We start from the raw sequence: 23,503 nt of genomic DNA on the forward strand, positions 1-23,503 counted from the left end.
CAAGCCAAATCTGTCCCAATCCTTCACCAAAGTAAGCAAGTCGTGGAGCCTCTAGCGCCAACCCACAGTTTATCTGTCTGCAAACCACATCAGCATCGTTTAGGTCCCAGTTAAAATCAGAGACTGTTCCCCAGATGTTATTGTGAAAAACTTCTACTCTGCCAGAGCATCGAGTCGATCCAAACCCAGCTAATCTGATAAGATCTATCAGGCAAAGGACATAACAAAATTTTGATATGTTAATTTTATTATATAGGAAAGATTTCTTATTTGACACACAAGAATGAGCTGATCTATAATGTCTTGAATATTTAACAGTTTTCTCACCTGAACAGATCACACCAGCATCCTGACCATGTCCACATCTGTGTGATCCAAATCCACTGTGTTGACACTTAGTGAGAGAAGTTTCAGTACCTGAACAGGCCACATTATCAAGCCAAATCTGTCCAGTTCCTGCACCAAAGTGAGCTGAATGAGGAGCTTCCAGTGCTGTCCCACAGTTTAACTGTCTGCAAACCACTTCTGCATCATTTAAGTCCCAGCCATTATCACAAACCGTTCCCCGTATGTTATTGTGATAAATTTCTACTCTCCCAGAGCATCGACTCGATCCTGATCCAGTTAAGATAATTGGCACAGCTGAAAACAAAAGACAAAGATACGGTGGGAATAGTTCATACAATACTTTTAATGTCCAAGCACAGTTACCCCAGTTTACAATATTATTTCGAATGAGATAACACTGACGGTTAAAACAGGTGGATTAACGAGCTCCATGTATTTGCTGGGCTTGGTGTCTTTCCTCTGGGTTAGACCACGTTAGCTCTCTGCCAGGCTGCTCTCTGGTCTGTTCCGGATCTTCAGGGTATATTGGGCACTTCAGACCCTTTAGGAAGACAGACCAGCTGGTGTCTACTTCCATGAGGTATTGGGCAGATCCTTGTCTCTAGTATCATCCCATTTCTTCCATGTCACTTTACTCAGATTTGTCTGAATTTTCTTGTTTGTTTGTTTGTTTGTTTTTTAACTCCGGCGCACCTCTTGGGTGGCAGCCTGTTACAGAAGCTCTATTCATTTCTGAGCTTCTTTCTTATTTCCTCTTTATTTTCTCGTAACTTTTAACTTCAGTCTTCCACTATCATGCACTACAGGTTTGTGCTATTTCTGGTCATTTTTCTCAGTTTTTTTCCTATTTTTTCACCCGTGTTTCTAGACCTGGCATGTGGCTCCAATGTTTACGGTAGGGATCAGTGTAGTATTTGTGAACGACAACTCTGCAGCACAGACTTAGTGCTGTTAGCCGTTAGCATGGATCCGTACTACCTCCCCAGGGAATTCTCACATCTTATTGCAATAACACCCCTGTGACTCTCTCCACGCTGTGGTCAGCAGAGGAAAAACAGAATTTCCAGGAGCCCTTTTTCTAGTAACCGGGGACTATAATTATGCATCACTGGACTCCACACTGCCGATCTTCACCCAGTATATGACGTGCCCAACTAGAGACACTAAAACACTGGACTTACTGTAGGCCAGCACAGAAGAGACATACAGTTCTTCAGCTCTCCCTCCCCTGGGAAGATCTGATCACAACCTCGTGCACCTTGACCCTAGGTACGAGCCTTTAGTGTGCAGGGAGCCACCAGTCACCCATACAGTGCAGAGATGGCCAGAGGAGAGCGAGGCGGATCTTAACCCTCTGGGGTCCAGGGTATAATTGGCCATTTTTGACTACTTTTGATTTTACCTCTATATTTCACCTTTAAAAACTGTTTATCTTGCCTTGTTTGGTATCATTATCTTCAGCACAACCTCAAACATCTGAAATTTGAGTTATTTTTCCATTTTGGTATACTATATTAGCACAATTGATCTAAATTCAGTCAAAAAATTCAAAATCCGAGTAGAAAAAAGTTATATTTTTTACTGTAAAACCCACAAACATGTTTCACGAATCATTTTCGTAACTTGAAATGCAAATAGAAATTGTACATTTTTAAACATTGTGCACAAGTTTTGCAAACAACAAAGTTGTGTGGTACTATTTACCTAAACATGCAGCCAATGCCTCAGGTGTTTGTTATACAACCAATTAAAACTATTTACAGAACAATCAGGTATTCTGCATCAATTAAGAAAGCACACAAATTATTTGTGCCAGTCCAAAAAAATAGTTTGTGTTCAGTATAAGACAGAGGAGAACACCACAGGCCTAAACCCTGCAGGTTTGGCAGCAGGAGGTGCATCAGTCCAGTTTTCCATGTGGGAACAGCGTTTACACTGGAATCTGCCTTTGATGGCTTTTTTTTTGGAGCAAATGTCACATTCAGCAGTATAACTGACACTAAACACAAAACAATAACTACACAACAAACTAACTACAGCCTCCAAACACGCTAAACGTCACTAATGTCTCACATATGAAAACTCACTCTCTCTCTTTCTTTTGCTCGCCCGCTTTCCGTCGCGGGTGTCCCTCCTAAAAACGTCCCCTTCTCCCTAAACAACCAAGTGTCACATGTTGCTATATCATTTTTTTGATTGGCTGACATGGTAAACTTTATCACCAATAGGGAAGGGGTGTTTTTTCTTTTTCTTTTTTCACTCGCAAGCGGACAGTGTTTGCTAGCGCTACCGTTCTTCCCGCTGTAAACACCACTGTTTTGTTCGGAAAAAAACATTGCGTATATTTTTTATCATAACTCTGGTTTTATGTGGCCCATCGACACAATTCAAAAACTTGTATATAGTTTTAAGTCCGCACTTTCGACCCAAGTTGAAATGGATGTGAGGAGGGCAAAAACTAAATCACTTCTTTGACAGATTTGATTCGTCCATTGGCTGCAGACTCACCCACCCCCGCTGCTGCTGTTCTGCCTCTGACGCCTCAGACACTTTACACCTCCTCCACACACCCTGGTCACTACTCCCCACTCCCAACCACAGTAGCCAATACACATCCAGGCTCCAGCTTGTCTCACTGGACCCAACCAGTTTGCCTATCAGCCTGGAACTGGAGTAGATGATGCCATCATTCACCTCCTACATCATTCCCTTTCTCACCTGGAGACCGCTGGGAGCACTGTGAGAATCATGTTCTCCGATTTTTCCAGTGCCTTCAACACCATTCTTCCCACAGTCATGAAGGAGAATCTGGAGAACACAGGAGTGGACCATCACCTCGCATACTAGACTACCTCACCGACCGACCACAGTATGTGAGAACTCAGGGCTGTGTGTTGGACAGGGTTGTCTGTAGTACGGGGGCCCCACAGGAAACGGTTCTGGCTCTGTTCCTCTTTACAATCTACACTGTAGACTTCTCTCACAAATCCATCCAGTGCTTCCTGCAGAAGTTCTCTGAAGACTCTACAATAGTCGGCCTCATCACTGATGGGCAAGACAAGGATAACAGAGAACTGACCCAAGGCTTTGTGGACTGGTGCCAGCAGAACAACCTCCAGATCAACACTGAAAAAAACCAAGGAGCTGGTGGTAGACTTCTGCAGGCACAAACATCCTCCACTATACTAAACACAAAAGGTATGGACATTGAGACTGTGGATAGCTACAGGTACCTTGGGTTCATCTGAACAATAAACTGGACTGGACTCATAATTCAGATGCTCTCTACAGAAAAGGGCAGAGCAGGCTGTACCTGCTGCGGAGACTCAGGTCTTTTGGAGTGAAGGGCTCACTGCTGAAGACCTTCTATGACTCTGTGGTGGCCTCGGCCATGTTTTAACGTGTGCTCTGCTGGGGCGGCACCATCTCAGCTGGAGACAGAAAGAAACTGAACAGGCTGATCCGGAGGGCCAGCTCTGTTCTAGGATGCCCTCTGGACCGAGTGGAGGTGGTGAGCTAGAGGAGAATGGTGGCTAAGCTGTCATCCCTGTTGGACAACATCTCCCACCCCTTGCAGGAGACTTTGATAGCACTGAGTAGCTCCTTCAGGGGCAGGCTGCAGCACCCACGATGTGGGACAGAGAGACTCCGCAGGTCTTTCCTTCCTACTGCTGTCGGACTCCACAACAAAGACTTTACAGATTACCACATATGCACAGACAAACATACACACACACGTGCAATACCACCGAGTGTAATTTTTCTGACAGCATAGTATTCTGTTGTATTGTCATGGTGAGTGCTGTGTAACAGGCAGGAGGTAAGGCCCAAATGTAGGACTCAGAAATTGAGTGATTGCTGGAGAACATACAAACATGAAATACGAGGGAACTAAACTAAAAAACATGAATCTCCAACTCAAAAACTGAGAAACTAGAAAACAAACTGAGAAACAGCAAGCTAGAATATTACCAGAAACACTGAGGCAAAACACAGCACGGTGAGGGTATGACACGACACAGTGCAAGGAAAACACAGGGCTTAAATAAACACTATAGAAATCAGGGAATGGGAGACAGGAGGGAAATACAGCTGGGAGAAATCAGACTTAATGAGACAAGGGAAGCAAAACCAGAAACACTGACATAAGACACAGACTTCCAAAGTAAAACAGGAAACACACAACAGGCACAGAGGCCTGGACTTGACACTGAGCAAAGGGAACACGGAAACAAAACCTGGGAACAAAGAACAAAGGACTAGAGCTAGAAATACAAAAAAGAAAGCAAAATACTTTTAGTCAAAACATGAGGAAATAAAAGTACAATACTCAAGAAACTGGGTCACCAACCTAGGACCATGAGATTTATATAGTAAGTTATTCTTTTTATCTTATAATAGTTTATGGTTTTTCCTCATTTTTACTGCTGCAACTTTGCACTGTCCATTTTCTGGTGTAACACAACAAATTTCCCATGTGTGGGACTAATAAAAGTTTATCTCTTATTTATCTTTTCCATCTCTTTCTCAAGCTTGGCCTTCACATTGGGCAGAACCCTGATCTGTTGCCTAGGGTATCGTGCCATCGACTCTAAGGGTGTCTAAAAGCGTTATACCTGAGTGAAGAGAGAGCCTCGATGTGAAAGCAAATGTATGGTTACTTTGTAAACTTGGTTCTCTGAGTGAGAGACTATCTCTCCAGCTTTGAGGTGAGCAAGCTCAGAGAAGGAGCTGAGTGTGAACTCGCAACTACGAGAACAGACCAGACAGCCATAGCAGATGGAGAACTCTTGCTCGTTGGCCTGATAATGTCAGATCACAGCGAGGTCCAACTGAGAGCGTAAACCTGCAACTAGTGGACAATACGCCGGAGGGATCACAGTCTGCAATAGTGAGCTCCTGGAATTGTTTGAACAGGATGCTTTGTGTACAACTGGGAAGCCAATGAGTGAAAATGGCAACGCAAGGGTTAGCAGAAACTGAGCAGGGAGCCACAGCAAGGAACCACTGGCAGCATAAACCCACAAGACTGCAGCCAGCATTAAACTCACTGCAGTTTTTGTGTTTAAAAAAAAACAAAGAAACATTTTTATCAGGGGTAACAGAAATTCTGGGAGGGTGCCGAAACATGCTCCCCACCACAATAGTAAACAGGTACACACTGTCACCACCAGTGTTGGTCAAGTTACTTGAAAAAAGTAATCAGTAACTAATTACTGATTACTTCCCCAAAAAAGTAATCCTGTTGCTTTACTGATTACTTATCTTCAAAAGTAATTACTTAGTTACTTAGATACTTTTTAAAAACACGATTTACAACCTGAATAGGTGATAAAGCGATAGATCTTTCAGCCCAATTCTACTTTTTCTGCATAATCCATCATACAAAATGTAATCAAATGGAAAAGTCTCTTTTTAAAACTTGTTTTATTTGTTTTAATCTTTTAACTTTATGCATCAAGCAAAAATTAAATTATATGCAACATTCTCTGACTGGAAGAAATTTGTTTAACATTTAAACCTATTTTCTGCACATTCCAGCACATAAAATAAAATATTTTTTTGTGTTTACACTCAGTTTTTCAAATAAATGCAAGTGAAACACAGCAGAAAATAAATAAAATCAAAGACTCAGCAGTCCTGTTGCTCTATTTTCACCTGTAAAGCAGGACTGGGGTAGGCGGAGGTTTACCCTGGTGCAGGTGTGCCAGCGCGGTCAGTGGAAGAATCCGCGAGTTTCTCTGTGAATTTCCCATTACAGTCGTGAGCGCACTCGGTGCTTGCTTGGAAGTTTAGGGTTTTTTCGTTGTAAAAGAAGTTTTCTTCCCACGCACAACGGACACTAATGTTTTGTCACTTTTATGGAATCAAACTCAAAGTAAGGTCAGTACTTCCACGCTTTAAACGCTGCACGCTCATACTCTCTCCCGCACTCGATATATTATCCATTGTTGATCTGCACACAGCTGTTGCCACGAACGTCGCACTCGCTTACGTCACTGTCATGAGACATTCTCGCAAAAAAATTACGCAGTAACGCAGCATTCCTACAGGAAAGTAATGGTAATCTAATTACCGTTTTTGCGATGGTAATCCCTTACATTACTCGTTACTTGAAAAAAGTAATCAGATTACGGTAACGCGTTACGCGTTACTGCCCGTCTCTGGTCACCACACGGTACCACACAAAGTACACAACACATTCCCTGTATATATGGAATATATAATGTAGTGGAGAGATAGTTGAAATGTGATAGAGAACTGCAATGTCTCTCTCTCTCCAATGTGCATTTGAAAATAAAAAAAATGTTTAAAGTGGTTAAAATTGTTTCTTTAATTTTTTTAAGCTCCTAAATTATTCTATGTCTCTCTGAACTGCAACTGCATTTACAGAGAATGATGGAACACTTCATTACCAAAATCCTACAGAGTATGGTTACTGTACAGCTTAATTTGACTCCTCACAATGAATGCAATCTAAAACACACCAATGAATGGATGAAAAAGCTCTAAAACAGAAAAGTTACATTTACATGGCATTACTTGACATTGAGTAGATAATCCAAATGTATCTCACCTGAACAAATGACACCAGCATCCTGACCGTGTTTACAGGTATTTGCTCCAAATCCACTGTGTTGACACTCAGTTAGAGAACCTTCTTTTCCGGAACAGGCCACATTATCAAGCCAAATCTGTCCAGTTCCTGCACCAAAGTGAGCTGATCGAGGAGCCTCTAGTGCCGTCCCACAGTTTAACTCGCTGCAGACAACTTCAGCATCATTTAAGTCCCAGCCATTATCACAGACTGTTCCCCAGATTTTATTGTAAAAAATTTCTACTCTGCCAGAGCATTGAGTTGATCCAGCTAATCTGATTGGACCTTTTGAGCATAAGTCACAAAAGAAACCATCATTTTGATATATGTGCCTTACACGTGCCTTGGTTTTTTTAAATGTATGACACTGAACAGACTATGAAGCAAATTGTTACATATCTAAAAGTGTTCTCATTTTGTCACCTGAACAGATTACACCAACATCGTAGTAATGTCCATAGTAGTAGTTTCCCCATCCAGAGTGTTCACATTCAGTTAAAGAACTTTCATTTCCTGAACAGGTCACATCACTGAGCCAAATCTGTCCAGTTCCTTCACCAAAGTAAGCAAGTTGAAGAGCATCTAGTGCCGATCCACAGTTTATCTGTCTGCAAACCACATCAGCATCATTTAGGTCCCAGTTATAATCAGAGACTGTTCCCCAGATATTTTTGTGATAAATTTCTACTCTGCCAGAGCATCGAGTCGATCCAGAGCCAGCCAATCTGATCAGATCTATTAAACATAGGGCATAAAAATATTTTGATATGTTCTTTACATTATATAGGAATGATTTTATATATGACACACAAGAACAGAATGACTTATGATGTTGTCAATATCTAACAGTTTTATTACCTGAACAGATCACACCAGCATCCTGACCATGTCCACAGCTGTGTGATCCAAATCCACTGTGTTTACATTCAGTTAGAGAAGTTTCAGTACCTGAACAGGCCACATTATCAAGCCAAATCTGTCCAGTTCCTGCACCAAAGTGAGCTGAATGAGGAGCCTCTAGTGCCGTCCCACAGTTTAACTGTCTGCAAACCACCTCTGCATCATTTAAGTCCCAGCCATCATCAGAGACTCTTCCCCAGATTTTTTTGTGATAAATTTCTACTCTGCCAGAACATCGAGTTGATCCAGACCCAGCTAACCTGATAAGATCTATTGGACAAAGTGCATAACCATTATTTTATATGTTCATTACATTTTATAGGAGAGATTTCATTTGTGGCACACAAGAACAGAATGACTTAGAATGTCTTCAATATCTAAATGTTTTCTCACCTGAACAGATCACACGAGCATTCCGATCATATCCACATTTGTGTCTTCCAAATTCACTGTGTTGACACTCATTTAGAGAACTTTCGTTTCCTGAACAGTTGACAATATCAAGCCAAATCTGTTCAGTTTCTGCACGAAAGTGAGCTGATCGAGGAGCTTCTAGTGCCGTCCCACAGTTTAATTGTCTGCAAACCACCTCTGCATCATTTAAGTCCCAGTTATAATCAGAAACTGACACCCAGTTATTATTGTGATAAATTTCTACTCTTCCAGAGCATCGAGTCGATCCAGATCCAGTTAAAATGATTTTGGCTCCATCTAAAAAAACAAGAACGAAGAACATAAAAGAAATGTGGTGGATACAACATACCATGCTTTTCATACTGAAGCATAGTTGCCCACACAGAAGTAAGAACCATAAGACACAAAAAGCTTTCTCAAAGAAATGTTATTACACATTACAAGAACGCTACTACGACCCTGCCCCCTTATCATTTTGATAAGCGTATATATCGTTGCATTATTTTTTTGAAAAATATTGTACTGCTGATGGGAGAGCTGGATTAGAGAAGAAAAAAAAGTCAAAAATAATGCTTGAAAATTGCTCACAACCTAAAATTACTTACAGTAGGCTATAACTACTGCATCCCTTCTTGCAAAACCCTGCAAAAAATTTCTGCTCAAAAACTTAGTGCTTAGAGTTAAAATTGCACGCTAATCTCAGGAAAATTACATAACACATGCATTGTAAATTTAGGAGTTATTGCATCGTAAGTCACAGGCTCTATTACAGAATGCAACCGATGATGGTATTTTGTATTTTTCTCTTGTTGCCGTAGAGCTGACACCCGGAAACTTGTTCGTTTCCGGGTGTGAGCCAGCATAAATAAACACAAAAAAAAAGCCATGAAAGTTAAAGAAGATAGAGCTTTTGTTTGCTCACCGGGCAGCTTTGAATCACAACCTGAGAAGCAGAAATGAAAGACAAAAAAAGTTTAGTTCAGATGAAGACATAACTTTATATCACGCATAGTTATTTGGGCAGGACCTCTTAAAGTTGTATTGTTATGCATTGGGTACCTCAAGCATCTATTTAAAAGGGTTAATACATTTAATGGATCATCAACCAAACTTTTCCTAAACCTAATATTATAATTTTTGATGTTACAAAGCAGGATTTATAAAGAGAAAAAGCTCTGTTCATTTTAAAAAGGTAATTTCAAAAGGACTTGTATCACCACCTCCAGGTTCACTGTTCTAACACATATGCCACAACTACCACATCCTTGTTTTCGCTTCAGCCACTGCCCCAGTTGCGTTCCGCATGGCCTGTTGGTACTATCAGCTGCTCCTGTAGTCCCACAGGCTAATCAAGCCCGATAGGACTCCTTCTTCAGCCTTGTGACTCCCTTCATCTCTGGTGTCCACCATTTGGTTCGGGTATTACCACCACAACAGGCACCAACCACCTTGTGGTCGCAGCTCAGTGCTGCGACTTCAACAATGGGGGTGCTGACTTTTTTTTCTCATCACATTGAGGCTGAGTGTACCACACCCTCTACTTTTGGGCAATTGCAAAATGATCACTGCATTATTTGACATCTTGATTTGCCACAGTAATTTTGAAGGTGTCAACTGATCTCAGGTGGTCACAAGCCTGGTGTCAGTCATTGAAACAAATATATAGATGGCAGACAATTTGCAATTTCGTTGGACATGGTCATGGTAATTTTGGTTGTTCTGTGATGTTTTCCCTAACATAAGTTATTGTAGTGTATTAGGGCAGCATTAATGCTGATTAATAACGCTGACAGCCCTAATACACTACATAAAGAGCATCAGTTTATTTTTGTTGGTGACACATAGTTTGGGTTTTTTTCTGAGGCCATTTTCAATTGCAGGGTGCATTTCTACAAACAGATTGCATAGTCTAGTATAAGTTATTGTGATGTTTTAGCGATAGATGCAAGCCAATACTAACCAGTTTAGGTCACTTGGTTTTGAGCTTGTGGTTTAAAATGTTATTTTAAGGCTCTTCTTTGTTACATTTAAATAATTATGTTCCTGTTGCTATAGTTCCTTATGACTCTTACATTTAAAAACATATTTGTTTTTTACATAGCTGTGATGTCGTAAGAAACTTTTGGAGAAACGTTATGGAATGTTCCTCAGAAACATTGTAAACAGATGACTCACAAACTACAACAGTAGTTTTAAAAATACAGTTCGTTGTTCAAAAATGTTTAGCTTATTGCTTTGATTGAAAAGAAAATGTATAGTACATACAGTGAGATCAACCTTAACTTAGTTTTATTTATTGAACACTAAATTGTTTGTGTGTATGTGTTTATATATGTATATATAGGTATACAGTAATTAGTTAGAAATTAAAATATACTTAGCATAAAATAATCTTGTCAATCTAACAAATGGTAGTCAAATAAAATTAACATTAAAAACGCTTAAAATTTTACATAACCATTTAATTTCCAATAAACAGATGGTTTCTATAAATATTTGACAGGAGTGAAAAGCATAATAACAACATAAAAAATCATGTTCATGTTACAAAAAAATTGTGAGCAGTAACATAAAACACTAAGGCTGACGAAACATGTAACTGATATACATATTTTTGTAATGTTAATCTAGCAGGTTATTTTTTTCAGTGTACTTGCTCAAGTATTACTGAAAGTGATCATTGTCAACATGAACACTGCAAAAAATAACCTACACAGCTAGACCGTTTTAAACTGAAACGTTAACCTTGTATATAAAACTTTTAAGGAAAGAAAGACTGGCTGAACAGAGTCAAACACGATATTTACAGAAGTCTTCAGTCTTTTGAAATGCAGATTTTAATCAACGATTGAGTTTAATTAATTTGTTTTGTTAATATTATAACATTGGATATTTATGACAATACTACAGTATCGGAATAAATATTATACTATATAATATAGTTTACTATACAGTGTAGTTTACATTTGTGTCTATAATTATTCTTTTACATCTGCTCCAGAAACAAACTATGTAATGAGAAAAACCAATCTTTTTTTCTCACCTTTGAAAAAGAGTACGATCATCACACTGAACCAGCACACAAGCTGTTGGAGCGCCATTGCTAACTACAACTCTGTCCCATTGTCTTAGACTTTAAAAGCCAAAAGAATATGCTCAGCTTCTGTGATCACGTTTTACTGTAAGCAACGCCTACACTTCGTGTAGTTGATGAGGTAGTTAATAAGATAAGCAATAAAACCAGAAGAACCAGATGTTATACTTTGTCTGAATGCAGTGAAGGAATGCATTTACATGTCTAGACAGCTGAGACAGCTGAGACACAGTTGGAAGGTAACCTGGTAAGCTATGATTGAGATTAAGTAGTCTTAATAATAAGATTTAATTAACTTTTTATTACTATCTTTGTTGTTGTTGACTATGGTAGTGGTTTTTGTTGTTATCATTCAGGTCTGCTTCCTATTCATTGTTAACTTTAAAGTCAATGAATAGTTAAGTTCCCAGGACTTCCGTGGGTTTCCCCCTACATCTAAATTTAGCCTCTTGCTTCCGATCTACTGGTGTATTTGTGGGCTGGCTGTTCCCGGTGCATGGGCCCGCCTCCAGGCAGAGCTTCTGTTTTGTGATGTAATTCCTGTCATGTAATTTCCTGAGATCAAATTGCCCAGGAATTGAGTGGGCGTTAAATGGCTTCTTTTACTCCTCTTTCAAACCATCTGTCTTCTCTGTCCAAAATGTGAACATTTTAATCCTCAAAAGAGTGACCTTTGTCCTTGCAGATGGACAGCTGAGTCTTGTCCCGTGGAGGTGGCTCTTCTATGTTGTGCCATGCATTTATGAAGTGGCTGTTTGATCTTTCCATTATAGAGGACTTAGCATTCCTCGCTACACTGTACTTTACAGTATTAATACTGTGTACATACTTTTTCCAAACATATCTCACATATTCTTAATATGTGTCTGTTATCAGATAGAAACAGAGAATTAACATATTCCACTCTCATAGACAATAGCCAATTTTCTTGTGAAACTTGCTTCAAAATGAATTCTAAAAGTAAAAGTCAAAAAGCATAAATCTCAAATGTTCCAAAAGAATGGTGTAATCAGCACCAAATTGATATGTGCACTGAATTTAAGAAAACACTTTATGGCTAAAATCACGCGACTGAAACTATATACACTAAATGTGGAGCTACCCACATGCTACCCATAGCATAAACAAATATTTACAAAAATCTAATTTACTAGAGTGAATGATGTTGTGTGCTTGCAGTTTCCGACATTAATGACAAATATATGCTAGATTTAAATCTATGGAGGGGCATGAGTGACAAAATAAATTGATTAAATACATCATTAAATAATTGATTAAATGTTTCATGAATTAATTAAAATTGACATTATTGAATTAAATATTAAATATTCATCTAAAGTTGTATGTAATTAATGACACATTTAATTAATTAATTAATGATGCATTTATCTAATTTATTTGGCACTCTTGTTCCTGCGGCTGTCTTCATGCGAGGCAAGGAGCAGAGAGACACATAGAAACACAAAATAACACAGACAAACTGACAAGGAACACAGGCAGGCACACACTAAAAATACACACAAGGTAACAAGGGAATGACACACTAGAGGGGAACACAGCTGAACCTAATTAGACACGACGAGACACAGCCCTTCAAAGTAAAACAGGAAGCTCACAAACTGTTTTACAAACACAAACTCAGAGACACAAACAGAGCACAGGGGGTAAACAACACAGGTAGGAATAATAAAACACTAAACACAAGAACCAAACCCTAAGAACTAATACAAATCAGAAGAAACTAGAAAATCATGACAATACACTCAGAAACGCTGGGTCAGCGACCCAGGACCATGACAGTCTCATCCATCCAACTAGGGGGCGGGGTTAGCACTGCCACTCCAGCTTGACTAACATCTGATTCATTACTGTGCAAAGTAAGTCAAGACAGGTCGGTCCTAGATAATTGACTGCTATGAACTGGTGAACTATGAACTATTTGTGTGCAAAGAAGTATAACTACATATATGGGAAACAAACAGCTTCACTCTGCCATTGTCATGTTAAATCTATTAATTGTTTCTTTTACATCAGTGAGAACCATTTCATATCTTTGGTTTCCTTTGACTTCTCTATCATGTAGCAAAACTCTAAGATAAGTTAACCATTACTTTAATAACATCAGTGTGGATGTGAGTTGTTAACCCTTCATGACCTATTTAGTATTTGATTAAACAGATGGTTTCATGAAGGACCCTGGTCTGCTGCTTCCGATAAAGTGGTACCTCTTAGCTCACAGTAGATGCACCTGTGGTATGAATTTCAAAATCCTATGTCGTGTCGTTCTAAAGTTATTGCATTCACAAACTTGTGTGTCCACACACCCAATGAGTTGACTACAATACTCCAGCAGCCTTTTCTGGCTCAGTGTAAAAATCAAACAAACAAGCAAAAAAGCTATTTATTTCACTTCACTGTCTTTGTGACAGCTCCGCCTCACTGGATTCACATTAAACTATGAAAGCATAATTTTCACCGTTGCTGTTATGTTATCAGTTTCTTTGGAGGCTGCATGGAAATAATGTCTATTAAGACATCTACTATCTATTCACGGGCACGCTACAAGATAACATTTCTATTGCAGGTCTGTTTTTAATTGTAGCTGTGGGTGAAATGCTCACATTGACAAGGTGACATGGTGAGGTATAGAGCAGTGACTTAAAGTATTGAAACAAAGGATTTTTTAAAATCAGGTTATTCTAGCTCAAATCGTTGCAGCCTATTAGACTAATTAGTAGTGCAATTGCTTGTGGCCAGGGGGTGGCTGGGTTTCTTCTTTGATACACAACAAGCACCTTCAAAGATACTGCCTTGTTGCTTTGTCATACACATATATTAGTCACAAGTTTGTAGATTTTATAGCATGTTGTTTCTGAGTGGAAATCTCAGTGGTTGGAGCTTTAACTAGTGGATGAGTCGCCCCCTCTACTGGAAGAAGGGCACATTGCATGACATACATCAAACATTAATTATTTTTCACTCAAATGAATTGCCTTTTTGAGGGCTTTAACATGCTCAAAAACTCATGAAATTTTGTCAGGTCTGGTGAAAAATTTCGTATTTTAATGGTTTTACATATGAGCACCGGGAAATGGCTCTAGAGCGCCACCTATGCCTTGTTAAATGCAGCCCTACGACCACATTGTTTGAGCTACATGTATGAAATCTGGTACACATGTGTATCGTGCCAAGACGAACAAAAAAGTCTTGGGTCCATTGACGCAAAACCAACAGGAAGTCCGGAATTTAGAAGTGAAGGTGACATTTTGGCTCTAATTTTGCCATTTCCATGCCTCGGACTTTTGCTAACTCCTCCTTGGGGTTTGATTTCATAAACTTCATATTTGGTCAGTGTCAACTACACCCCTGGGCCATGTTAAATTGCGGAGCTTTTGAGTTTTCACAATACGGTGAGGCCGTGGCGCCATGGCGAATTTCGATGATTCGCCATGAAAATCTTATTGCCTCTCATTCCCTCATACATTGTCCGCCCTGCACCAAAGAGCACACATATGATAAGGCTCCAGCCCTGAACACATTTCAACTGCCATATTTGACATCAGGGACAGCGCCACCTAGTGGGAACAGGAAATGTCATGTTTTACACTTTGGGGTACAGTATTGTGATGGGTGACATCTGCAGCCTCAAATTTCTCCAGGAAAGCCTTAAGGAGTTGGTCTTGGGTTACAGTGAAAACTGTGACTTTTCGCGAAAGGGTGTGACCCCTGCAGCATGGCGAACTTTGATGTCTCGCCATGAAGAAACAAATTAGTATAACTCAATGAAATCAGGTCTGATCAGTACGAGACTTTACAGGGATGATGTCAGACCCGCCCTGAACAGATTGATGTGCCCATTGTCAGGAATACGTAGAGCGCCACCTAGTGGAAACAGGAAATGTCATGTCTTTCATTTTGTTGTACTGATTTTCACAGGTTCATCGTGGCCACCTCAAAAGCAGTGAATATCACCATCAGTCCCTCATGATGCTTCAGTGAGAAAATTGTGACTTTAAACTGAACGGCGCACCCTGGTGGCAACGCGGTTCACCATGAACAATGAAGTGGCTTTTGAGGGGCTTGGAAAGTTTAAAAAGTCTTGAAATTTCGCCCACACCTCCAATGTGATGAGGGCTATCTTGTTATGTGATCATTTTCATTGAATAGTGCAAAATGGCTCCACAGCGCCCCCTACAAAATTTTAAAACAACAGCCCCTGCTCTGTGTATCATCTATGAGTCTGAAACCTGGTAAGCTTATGGAAGATATCAAGATGTACAAAAAAGTCTCTTGGAGCAATATCCCAAATCCAACAGGAAGTCAGCCATTTTAAAATTAATGTGTAATTTTGGCGACATTTTCCCCTCTTTTCAGGTACCGTACTTTGACGAACTCCTCCAAGGGATTTCATCAGATTGACTCGATCTCCTGTGCATGGAATCTAAAAACCCTTGTGATGTTAAATTGCGAAGCTTTTTACGTTCAGGGAAACTGGGTGGTCATGGCGGCACGTGGAGTTTCAATCACTCGCCAAAAAGCAGTAATCTGCTGTCACTCAAAAACACAATGTCCAATCTCTCCCAAAGGTCACAGGCATGATTACACTCGAGCTCAGAAATGTTTGTTATGCCATTTGTCATTAATGGTTTGTGCGCCACCTAGTTGGACGACTATCATCATGATTGAATGAGATGAAATGTTAGCTGGTGGTTAAATACATGAATTCCATCAATGTGACATCAGATCGGACGTGCTGGTTTTAGGTGTTGAGCGTGGCTCGACGCGCGGGGGGTGCGAGGGCCCTCATAACGCTGCTTGCGGCTTTAATCTTTTCTTGAGATCAGTCAGTTGTTGTTTTAGGAACCTCTGCGCTTGAATGCCCAAGAACCCAACAGGTCCCACCGACTTAAAATACAAAATAAATTAGAATCATGATGGCTCTTATCTTTTGATTTCTTAGGTAAACATGACATGACTATGTGATAACAGATGTTTTTCTGTGAAACCAAGTATTTTTTAAAACAAAAAAAAAACCTTTGTGATCTGAAACAATTAAGAATTAATCATGTATTTATTCATGTCAGCTAGACTGTATATATATTCTGAATTGAGCTGTTTAAATTTTTTTTGCTCCTAGTCAAAATGACCCAGAACACACCATCCTGCCTCCACTTTGTAGCATTTCATTGTAGAGCAGCATAAATCATGCTACTGGTGTTAATGTAATGTTCTCCATATTGCTGAAAGATGCACTACAGGCAGCAGTTATACTGAACCAGTCTATCAACCATCTTTATTACTCCTCTTTTTTTGACAATTCTCTTGGAGCTACCATTTTCTGGCAACTCTAATAGGTCAACAGCCACTTTTGTAGGTGTAATCCAAGCATGACTGCATCTTGTTACTTTGAGTTGTTACTGGTTTTCCTCTGAGACAGAGACACACCAAATCATGTTTCAGTTTTATCCTGTTTTCAGAGATAGGAAAAATGGCTTTTATGAATCTTCCCCATGAACTGTTTCCAGACATAATGCTGTTCTTCCACTAGCTATAAATAAATCAAAGACAAGTTTGTACTTGTACTTGTACACATTTAAACTATTTTGACCAGCATTAAATCGTTTACCAACACAAAAGTGAAGTAAACACCATGTTCAACCGTAGGTATGATTTAAATGTGTTTTATTGGAGCACACACAAGAAACACTGCAGCTAAATACAATTTCAAAGACATGTAAATCTATTTTTAATTGTTTTGTTTGACCAAAAATCCACTGAAATTTGTTACTGTGCTGGCTCTATAGACATGTGAATTTGCCTTTAAGCGCACATAGACTGTATCACCCTGCTGCAGCTGCAGGAACACTGCATTTCCTCCATTATCAGCCGTGTCAGCTGACTGGTGATCATGGATTTCCAGTATCACCTCATTGTTCTTGTACAAATGCAGCGATGTTGTACTGCCACCTCCAGAATGACAGAAATAGGTAAAAAAGTAAACACCTGAAACAGGTGCTGTGAAGATACCTGGTGAAAAAAAAAAGAGTAAACTCCTTTAATTTTTTGTGATTTTCTGAAGAAGCAGGTTTTACACGTGCAGATTCAAGAAACACCTCAGTTAAACATTTAATATCTTTAAATCTGTTTTATTTTTCAGAATCTGCAAATGTGAACCTAAATTTCTTATTACTGACTATGAACATGCAAAACCACACAACACATTTTTCTTTTTTGGCTTTATTTACTTCACTTACACAAACATCAAGAAGAATCTTACCTGTGAGTTTGTTGTAGGCATTTCCGGAAATGATTATAGTTTGGTCTGTGTTAAAGGGACCCAATGGTGAACTTCCCTCAATTCCAGCACTGAATATGACCGTGTTTCTCTCTAAGGAAAAAAGAAATGCTTATTTTTTATTAAAAGTGTAAAAGTGTTAAAGTATGACTCTTCTCACCATTTTTTCTTCTAAAAAAAAAAGTGTAAGATCACAAAAATAAACTTCTGCTTGAGTTTTGTTCTTTACCCTTTTGTTCCAGCTGCAGAATGCGACTTTCATAGCCCGTCAGCCTGTTTTCAATGTTCATCATCTTGGTTTTCAAAGAATTTATTTTTTCTGTCATGGCATCAAACTCTTTGGCGTTATTACATGTATGAACGCATGAAGGTGATTGTGTTTCGATAGTATCCTGGGCCAAAGTCAGACCACAAAACAACAAAATCAACAATAAACTGCTGGGATTCATCATCCAAGTGATCCAATTTCACCGCTCGACAGAATTCTGATGAATGATCTGCTTTGGTTGCTTATATGTCATCTCCTGATCAGCTATTAATTATTAACATCTACACGTGTACTTTTTCTAACAAACTTTTCTAAGTATTTGTTATCTAACTATGTCAACTAAGATCAATGAAATAAATCAATGAAGAAAGAGTGACACATTTACTAATAACAGCATGGACTATTATAATTATAACATGAACCATTGCCGTTACTTTTAAAATACACAAGCTTTCTTTTAAGTATCATCAGCTCAATTTCAAGTTGATCTCTGCTACACTGTAACCTGCACTGTTCTTTCTTTATACCTTGAGCCCTCGTGGTGTAGCAAAATGGCGGCGGTCAAGCTCTTACTGTAGCATCCAGTCGAACTGAGAAGGCCAGAACTGATGGTTGTTGAATAACCTTTATTATTCCTTGCCATGTATCAGAAAACAAACCAATGTAAGAGCTAGACAAACAAATAAAACAATTACCATGTTATTCATGTAACACCATTTTAACCGCTCATTACGCTGGTCTAACCGTTTTCTATTAAACTATACAATACATATTATGCATTTCAGATTGCTCAAATTAAATCATGTACGTTACAAACCTTGTTCCCCTGTCGACTGTAGCTAAAACCATTCGTTTTTGTACAATTTAACCATGTTTTTCTCTCCCTTTTCTCCATTAGCAATAGTTTACCGTTTTCTTCCGTCTTTTTTGCACATCAAGCTAGTTACCGTTAGCAACATTCACTTCCGGTTACACAGGAAGTTACCACAATAAAAGCACAAAACATTATATTACGTGTATATGAGCTAGCTTTACATATCCGCCGTTACAAATACACATATGCTTTCAATTGTGTAATTTAAGTGATCTAGGTAGCTCTGTTTTGGAAGTTAAGTTAATGCTAGAAATGTGTTTTGGAGTTTGTACGTACTTTGTTTCTAGGGGCCACCGTATATATTTATATATAAACATATATATATAAAACCACAGCTTTTTTTTTACATTAGTAATTCCTTTTGTGCATAATTTTATATTATTGTTAATAATAAATTAATTAAAGCAACAAAACAACCTGAAGAGCCGGTTGGGAGCCGAAAGAGGCGGCTCTTTTTAGTGAGCCGAGCCGAAAGAGCTGGTTCTCTAAAAAGAGCCGGAAATCCCATCACTATCAGGCAGCTTGCTGCAGCTGTGGACCTGTCAGATGTGTGGAGGGCTTTCAATGGACATCAGAGACAGTACACGTAGAGTCATTCGAAGGACAATTGTTTATCTTTGGCAAGACTGGATTGCATATACTCATTTAAACACCTTTTGAGTATTTTTAAAGACTGTCAAATAACCCCTGTTGGTTTCTCTGATCATTGTCTGATTTATTGTTCTGTTTTCATTAAAAATGTTCGTGTACTGAGTAGAGATGGCACGATACCACTTTTTAATGTCCGATACCGATTCCGATATCATAAATTTGGATATCTGCCGATACTGATATGAATCCGATATGGCGTATTTTGTAATCAATAACTGTTTTTTATAAAGATCTTCCTGCATTTTGTATAAGTTCATACTCAAGTTTTAAAAAACAAGATACTGAAGCTATTCTGTTATACCTGTATCCAAAAAATACAATCCACCCAAAACATTTTATAGTTCAGCAACACTGATCAATCTAATAAATTTAAACCTACACCATCCTCCCTATTCTGGCATTTTAAAGAGTACTTACCTACCTAACTAATAGGGTTGCCAACTCCCAGCAAAAATATTAGGGAACCACCCCCCGCCCCTAATCGATGTAATCAACTTTAATTTAATGCAAGTGTAAAACAAATGCACAGAAATCAATTATTTTTCTACAATAATTAAATAGATTCAACATCTTTCTTCAACAGAATTGCAGACTGCACAGATGGTACCTTCCAGGGGCGATTTTCAAAGCACACCCAAAGATTTCTTACTTTTTTTTTGACAATATTTGCTGTTTGTGTGACACACTACTAAAAATATAAAAAGCATACAGTACTTAATTGAGATGGAACATTTTAACAACAAAAGTATAGATAACCCTACCCCCCTCCCAAAATGGTTTGTTCCAGCTCGCCTCCCTCCTTCTCTGGCTCTGGCGCGTTGCTGCCAGAGTTATAGTGGCTGGGACCTGAGACGCAGCGGAGCGGATGCATAAGTGCCTGGCTTAAATACATATTAGCTGCATTTAACCTTCAGTTACTCTTTATATACTTAGGTAGGAGTCGGAGCATGTTTGTTTTTAGCTGAAAAACATTACACCCAGGTAACCTGCTGTGTTGTAAACGTGTTTCCCGACTATGTTCGCTACCCTGTCCTACTCTGTAGTAAATTCAGCGATATTTGACCGTCCTGTTGCTCCCATTGAAATGTATACAGCCTATTTAAAGTCTAAAACTTAACATTATCCGTAGCCTGCTGTTGTTACCACTGTCCTGTTTGAAATGTAATGAGAGAAACTGGTTATTTTATCATATGTGCATATTGAACCCAAGGTACTAACTAGCTAACTGACTGGATGCCCATTAACCTTATAACTCCTGTTGTGTGTGTGTGTGTGTGTGTGTGTGTGTGTGTGTGTACAGAAAGACAGCCAGGTTCATATAAGATCAGATCAAATGATCCATCAATAAAGGATAATGTTGGATCAGTGTTTCAATATTTATATCCTTTATTGGATGTACATGTGGTTTGGTTATTTGCCCTTTGGTTGAAAGTACACTGAGAGAGGACTTTTTTTAATATTATTATTTAATAATATTTTTTTTTAAATCTAATTGAATACAATCTATTTGTGTGTGATTGTCAGTTGAAAGAGGGAGAGAGGAAAGAGGAGAACCTGAGGAGAAAGTACAAGCTCAGGAAGAACCAGGTAAGAAAACAGACAGGGAGTACTAACAGGCAAAACAGAAACTGTTAAACTGGCAAAGAAAAAAACCCAACTAATTGTACTCATACAATCTGGAAGTTGTTTTCTCCCTATATTAAAGCTGCTATACAGAATCTGCAAAACAAACTGGGTTGTCAGCCCTGGCGCTGCATTACCATATTGAGCTTCAGTCAGAGGAAGTCACGGTTGTCAAAAACTTTTTGAAGCTCAAGAGTGAGGCTGGTGCCATCCCAGATATGTTAACATTGTACAATCTTCTGGATAATGAGATCTTCCCCACACTGAAAACTGTTATTCAGGTTGCCCTAACAATCCCAGTTAGCACCTGTAGCTGTGAAAGGTCTTTTAGTGTCTTGAGTCAGCTCCATACCTGGCTGAGAAGGACCATGGGTCAAAGCAGACTCCAGCACCTGGCTGTGATGTCAGTTGAGAAAGAGATGCTTGAGAGACTTGACCACCAAAATGTGATAGACAGATTTGCCAACCTCAAGGTGAGGCGACATAGGATAAAAGAAAAGAAAAAATCTGCAGAGCCATAGTAGAATCTGCACTAAAGATCTTTTCATACATTGTATACATTGTACCATAGGCCAAGGTGTCTCAATTTTTCAAATTTTTTAATAATATTTTGTACATTTCAAGGACTCTTCTATTTTTGGAGTGTATTTTTTTTATGTATCTGTATTGTATTATACATACACTTTAAAAGTGAATCTCTGTCCAAAAAATGCACTCAGTTTACTTTTTACTCACTGTGAGCATCATTCATTATTCTCCAGCAGTAATTAAGGTTAGAATATGTATTTTTTTTTTTAAATTCCAATCCATTCTTCTTTAGCAGCATTTAAATAACCTTTATCAGATTTGATGGTTTTGTTACAGACTTTTCAAAAAAGTGTTTTGCTTTTCTTTCACAAATGTGGGGATTAAATTGTGTTAAAATGTACAAAACAGTGATGTCATGTTTTGTGACGAGGACCCAGGCACAGAGACACTTGGTGAATTTAAGAATCTTATGATTTAATAAAGAAATTTGCAGACTTGCACAGAGAGGGTAAAATTATGACGACTAATAATGGAGATGAAGACAACAGACGATGAGTACAGGGAGGAACAAGGGTTTAAATGCACCAAGGAGACAGTCAGAGGGAACTCGGGACAACTGGAGACATTTAAGGATGCAGGGACTGACAGAGACAGGGAAGAAGTCTCATCGTGATGAGTAAAGTTTACCTTGCCTGGATGGGCAGCTCTCTGGGTGCTCAGCACCCCCAAAGCACTGATCCTAGAATCGCCCCTGGTCCTAGATAACCGACTGCTATGAACTGGTGGTAGTGTGGACTTGGGGCAGCAAGGTATCCCAGAATGCATTTCATAACACAGGAGTCAGTTGTGTATGGTCTCAAATTGTGGTCATAAAAATGTTGTACTTGTAAATCAGACTGTATAGTTGTGAACTGTTTTGCAACCTTCTAAACCAAAATATTAGAAAATTTTATGTTTGTGCATCTATAGATGAGAATTTGTGTGTCTGTAAAAAAAGTTTTGTTTGTGAAACATATTTATATAAACACATTTACAATTTTTTTTGTTAAGGTCTGGTTATAGATACAAAGTTAAAAATTACATGTAAAACTCTGAGTGCAAGTTCCCTCGCTTGTGTGTGAGTTTCAACTTGGAAGTACGAAGTTTGATCGGATTTTCTTTCTTTCAGCTGATAGGTCAGTGTCATGTCAATCATGACATTGGGGATTTTTGTGTGCAAATAAGTATAACTACATATATGGGAAACAACATAGCTAAAAACAGCTTCACTCTGCCATTGTCATGTTAAATCTATTAATTGTTTCTCTTACAACAAAACACTGAGAGCCATTTCATATCTGTGGTTTCCTTTGACTTCTCTATCATGAACAAAACTCTTAGATAAGTTAACCATTACTTTAATAACATCAGTGTGGATGTGAGCTGTTAACCCTTCATGACCTATTTAGTATTTGATTAAACAGGTGGTTTCATGAAGGACCCTGGTCTGCTGCTTCCAGTAAAGTGGTACCTCTCAGCCTCATAGTAGATGCAACTGTGGTATGAATTTCAAAATCCTATGTTGTGTTCTTCTCAAGTTATTGCATTCACAAACTTGTGTGTCCACACACCCAGCAAGGTGACTGCAATACCCCACCAGCCTTTTCCGCCTCAGTGTTTGTGACAGCTCCGCCTCTCTGGCTTCACATTAAACTATGAAAGCATCATTTTCACTGCTGGTGTTGTGTTATCAGTTTCTTTGTTTAAAAACTGGAGTCCGCATGGACTTAATGTGGTCTTGGGCATGCTGCAAGAAAACATTTCTATTGCAGGTCTGTTTTTAACTGTGGGTGAAATGCTCAGCTTTACAAGGTAATAGTGATGTGTGAGTCATTAACAAATCGTTCAATACTCGAGAGTCACTTTACTGA

At 38.9% G+C, this 23,503-nt stretch overlaps 2 protein-coding genes across 4 annotated transcripts; both read right to left on the reverse strand.

Annotated features, from left to right (window-relative positions):
* Positions 1-336: 336 nt before the first annotated feature.
* On the reverse strand, positions 337-11,381 carry LOC120433614 (deleted in malignant brain tumors 1 protein-like). Its single transcript, XM_039600137.1, has 8 exons — positions 11,304-11,381; positions 9,183-9,203; positions 8,240-8,557; positions 7,805-8,116; positions 7,389-7,681; positions 5,010-5,150; positions 3,067-3,156; positions 337-417 (listed from the first exon to the last, which is right to left on the reverse strand). Exons 1-8 carry the CDS (start codon positions 11,359-11,361, stop codon positions 337-339), a joined length of 1,314 nt encoding a protein of 437 aa, XP_039456071.1. The 5' UTR covers positions 11,362-11,381.
* A 5,638-nt stretch (positions 11,382-17,019) lies between these two features.
* LOC120439199 (complement C1q-like protein 3) lies at positions 17,020-18,842 on the reverse strand. Of its 3 annotated transcripts, none has more exons than XM_039609978.1 (5): positions 18,735-18,842; positions 18,445-18,552; positions 17,879-18,041; positions 17,632-17,742; positions 17,020-17,381 (listed from the first exon to the last, which is right to left on the reverse strand). In XM_039609978.1, exons 3-5 carry the CDS (start codon positions 17,973-17,975, stop codon positions 17,101-17,103), a joined length of 489 nt encoding a protein of 162 aa, XP_039465912.1. In that variant the 5' UTR covers positions 17,976-18,041; positions 18,445-18,552; positions 18,735-18,842; the 3' UTR covers positions 17,020-17,100. The 3 variants fall into 3 exon arrangements, with proteins under 3 accessions (XP_039465912.1, XP_039465911.1, XP_039465910.1); XM_039609977.1 differs by having other exon boundaries at positions 18,445-18,587; XM_039609976.1 differs by lacking the exons at positions 18,445-18,552; positions 18,735-18,842 and having other exon boundaries at positions 17,879-18,277.
* Positions 18,843-23,503: the final 4,661 nt, after the last annotated feature.

The sequence above is a fragment of the Oreochromis aureus genome, linkage group 3 (genome assembly GCF_013358895.1).
Source record: "Oreochromis aureus strain Israel breed Guangdong linkage group 3, ZZ_aureus, whole genome shotgun sequence".
Taxonomy (NCBI): Eukaryota; Metazoa; Chordata; class Actinopteri; order Cichliformes; family Cichlidae; genus Oreochromis; species Oreochromis aureus.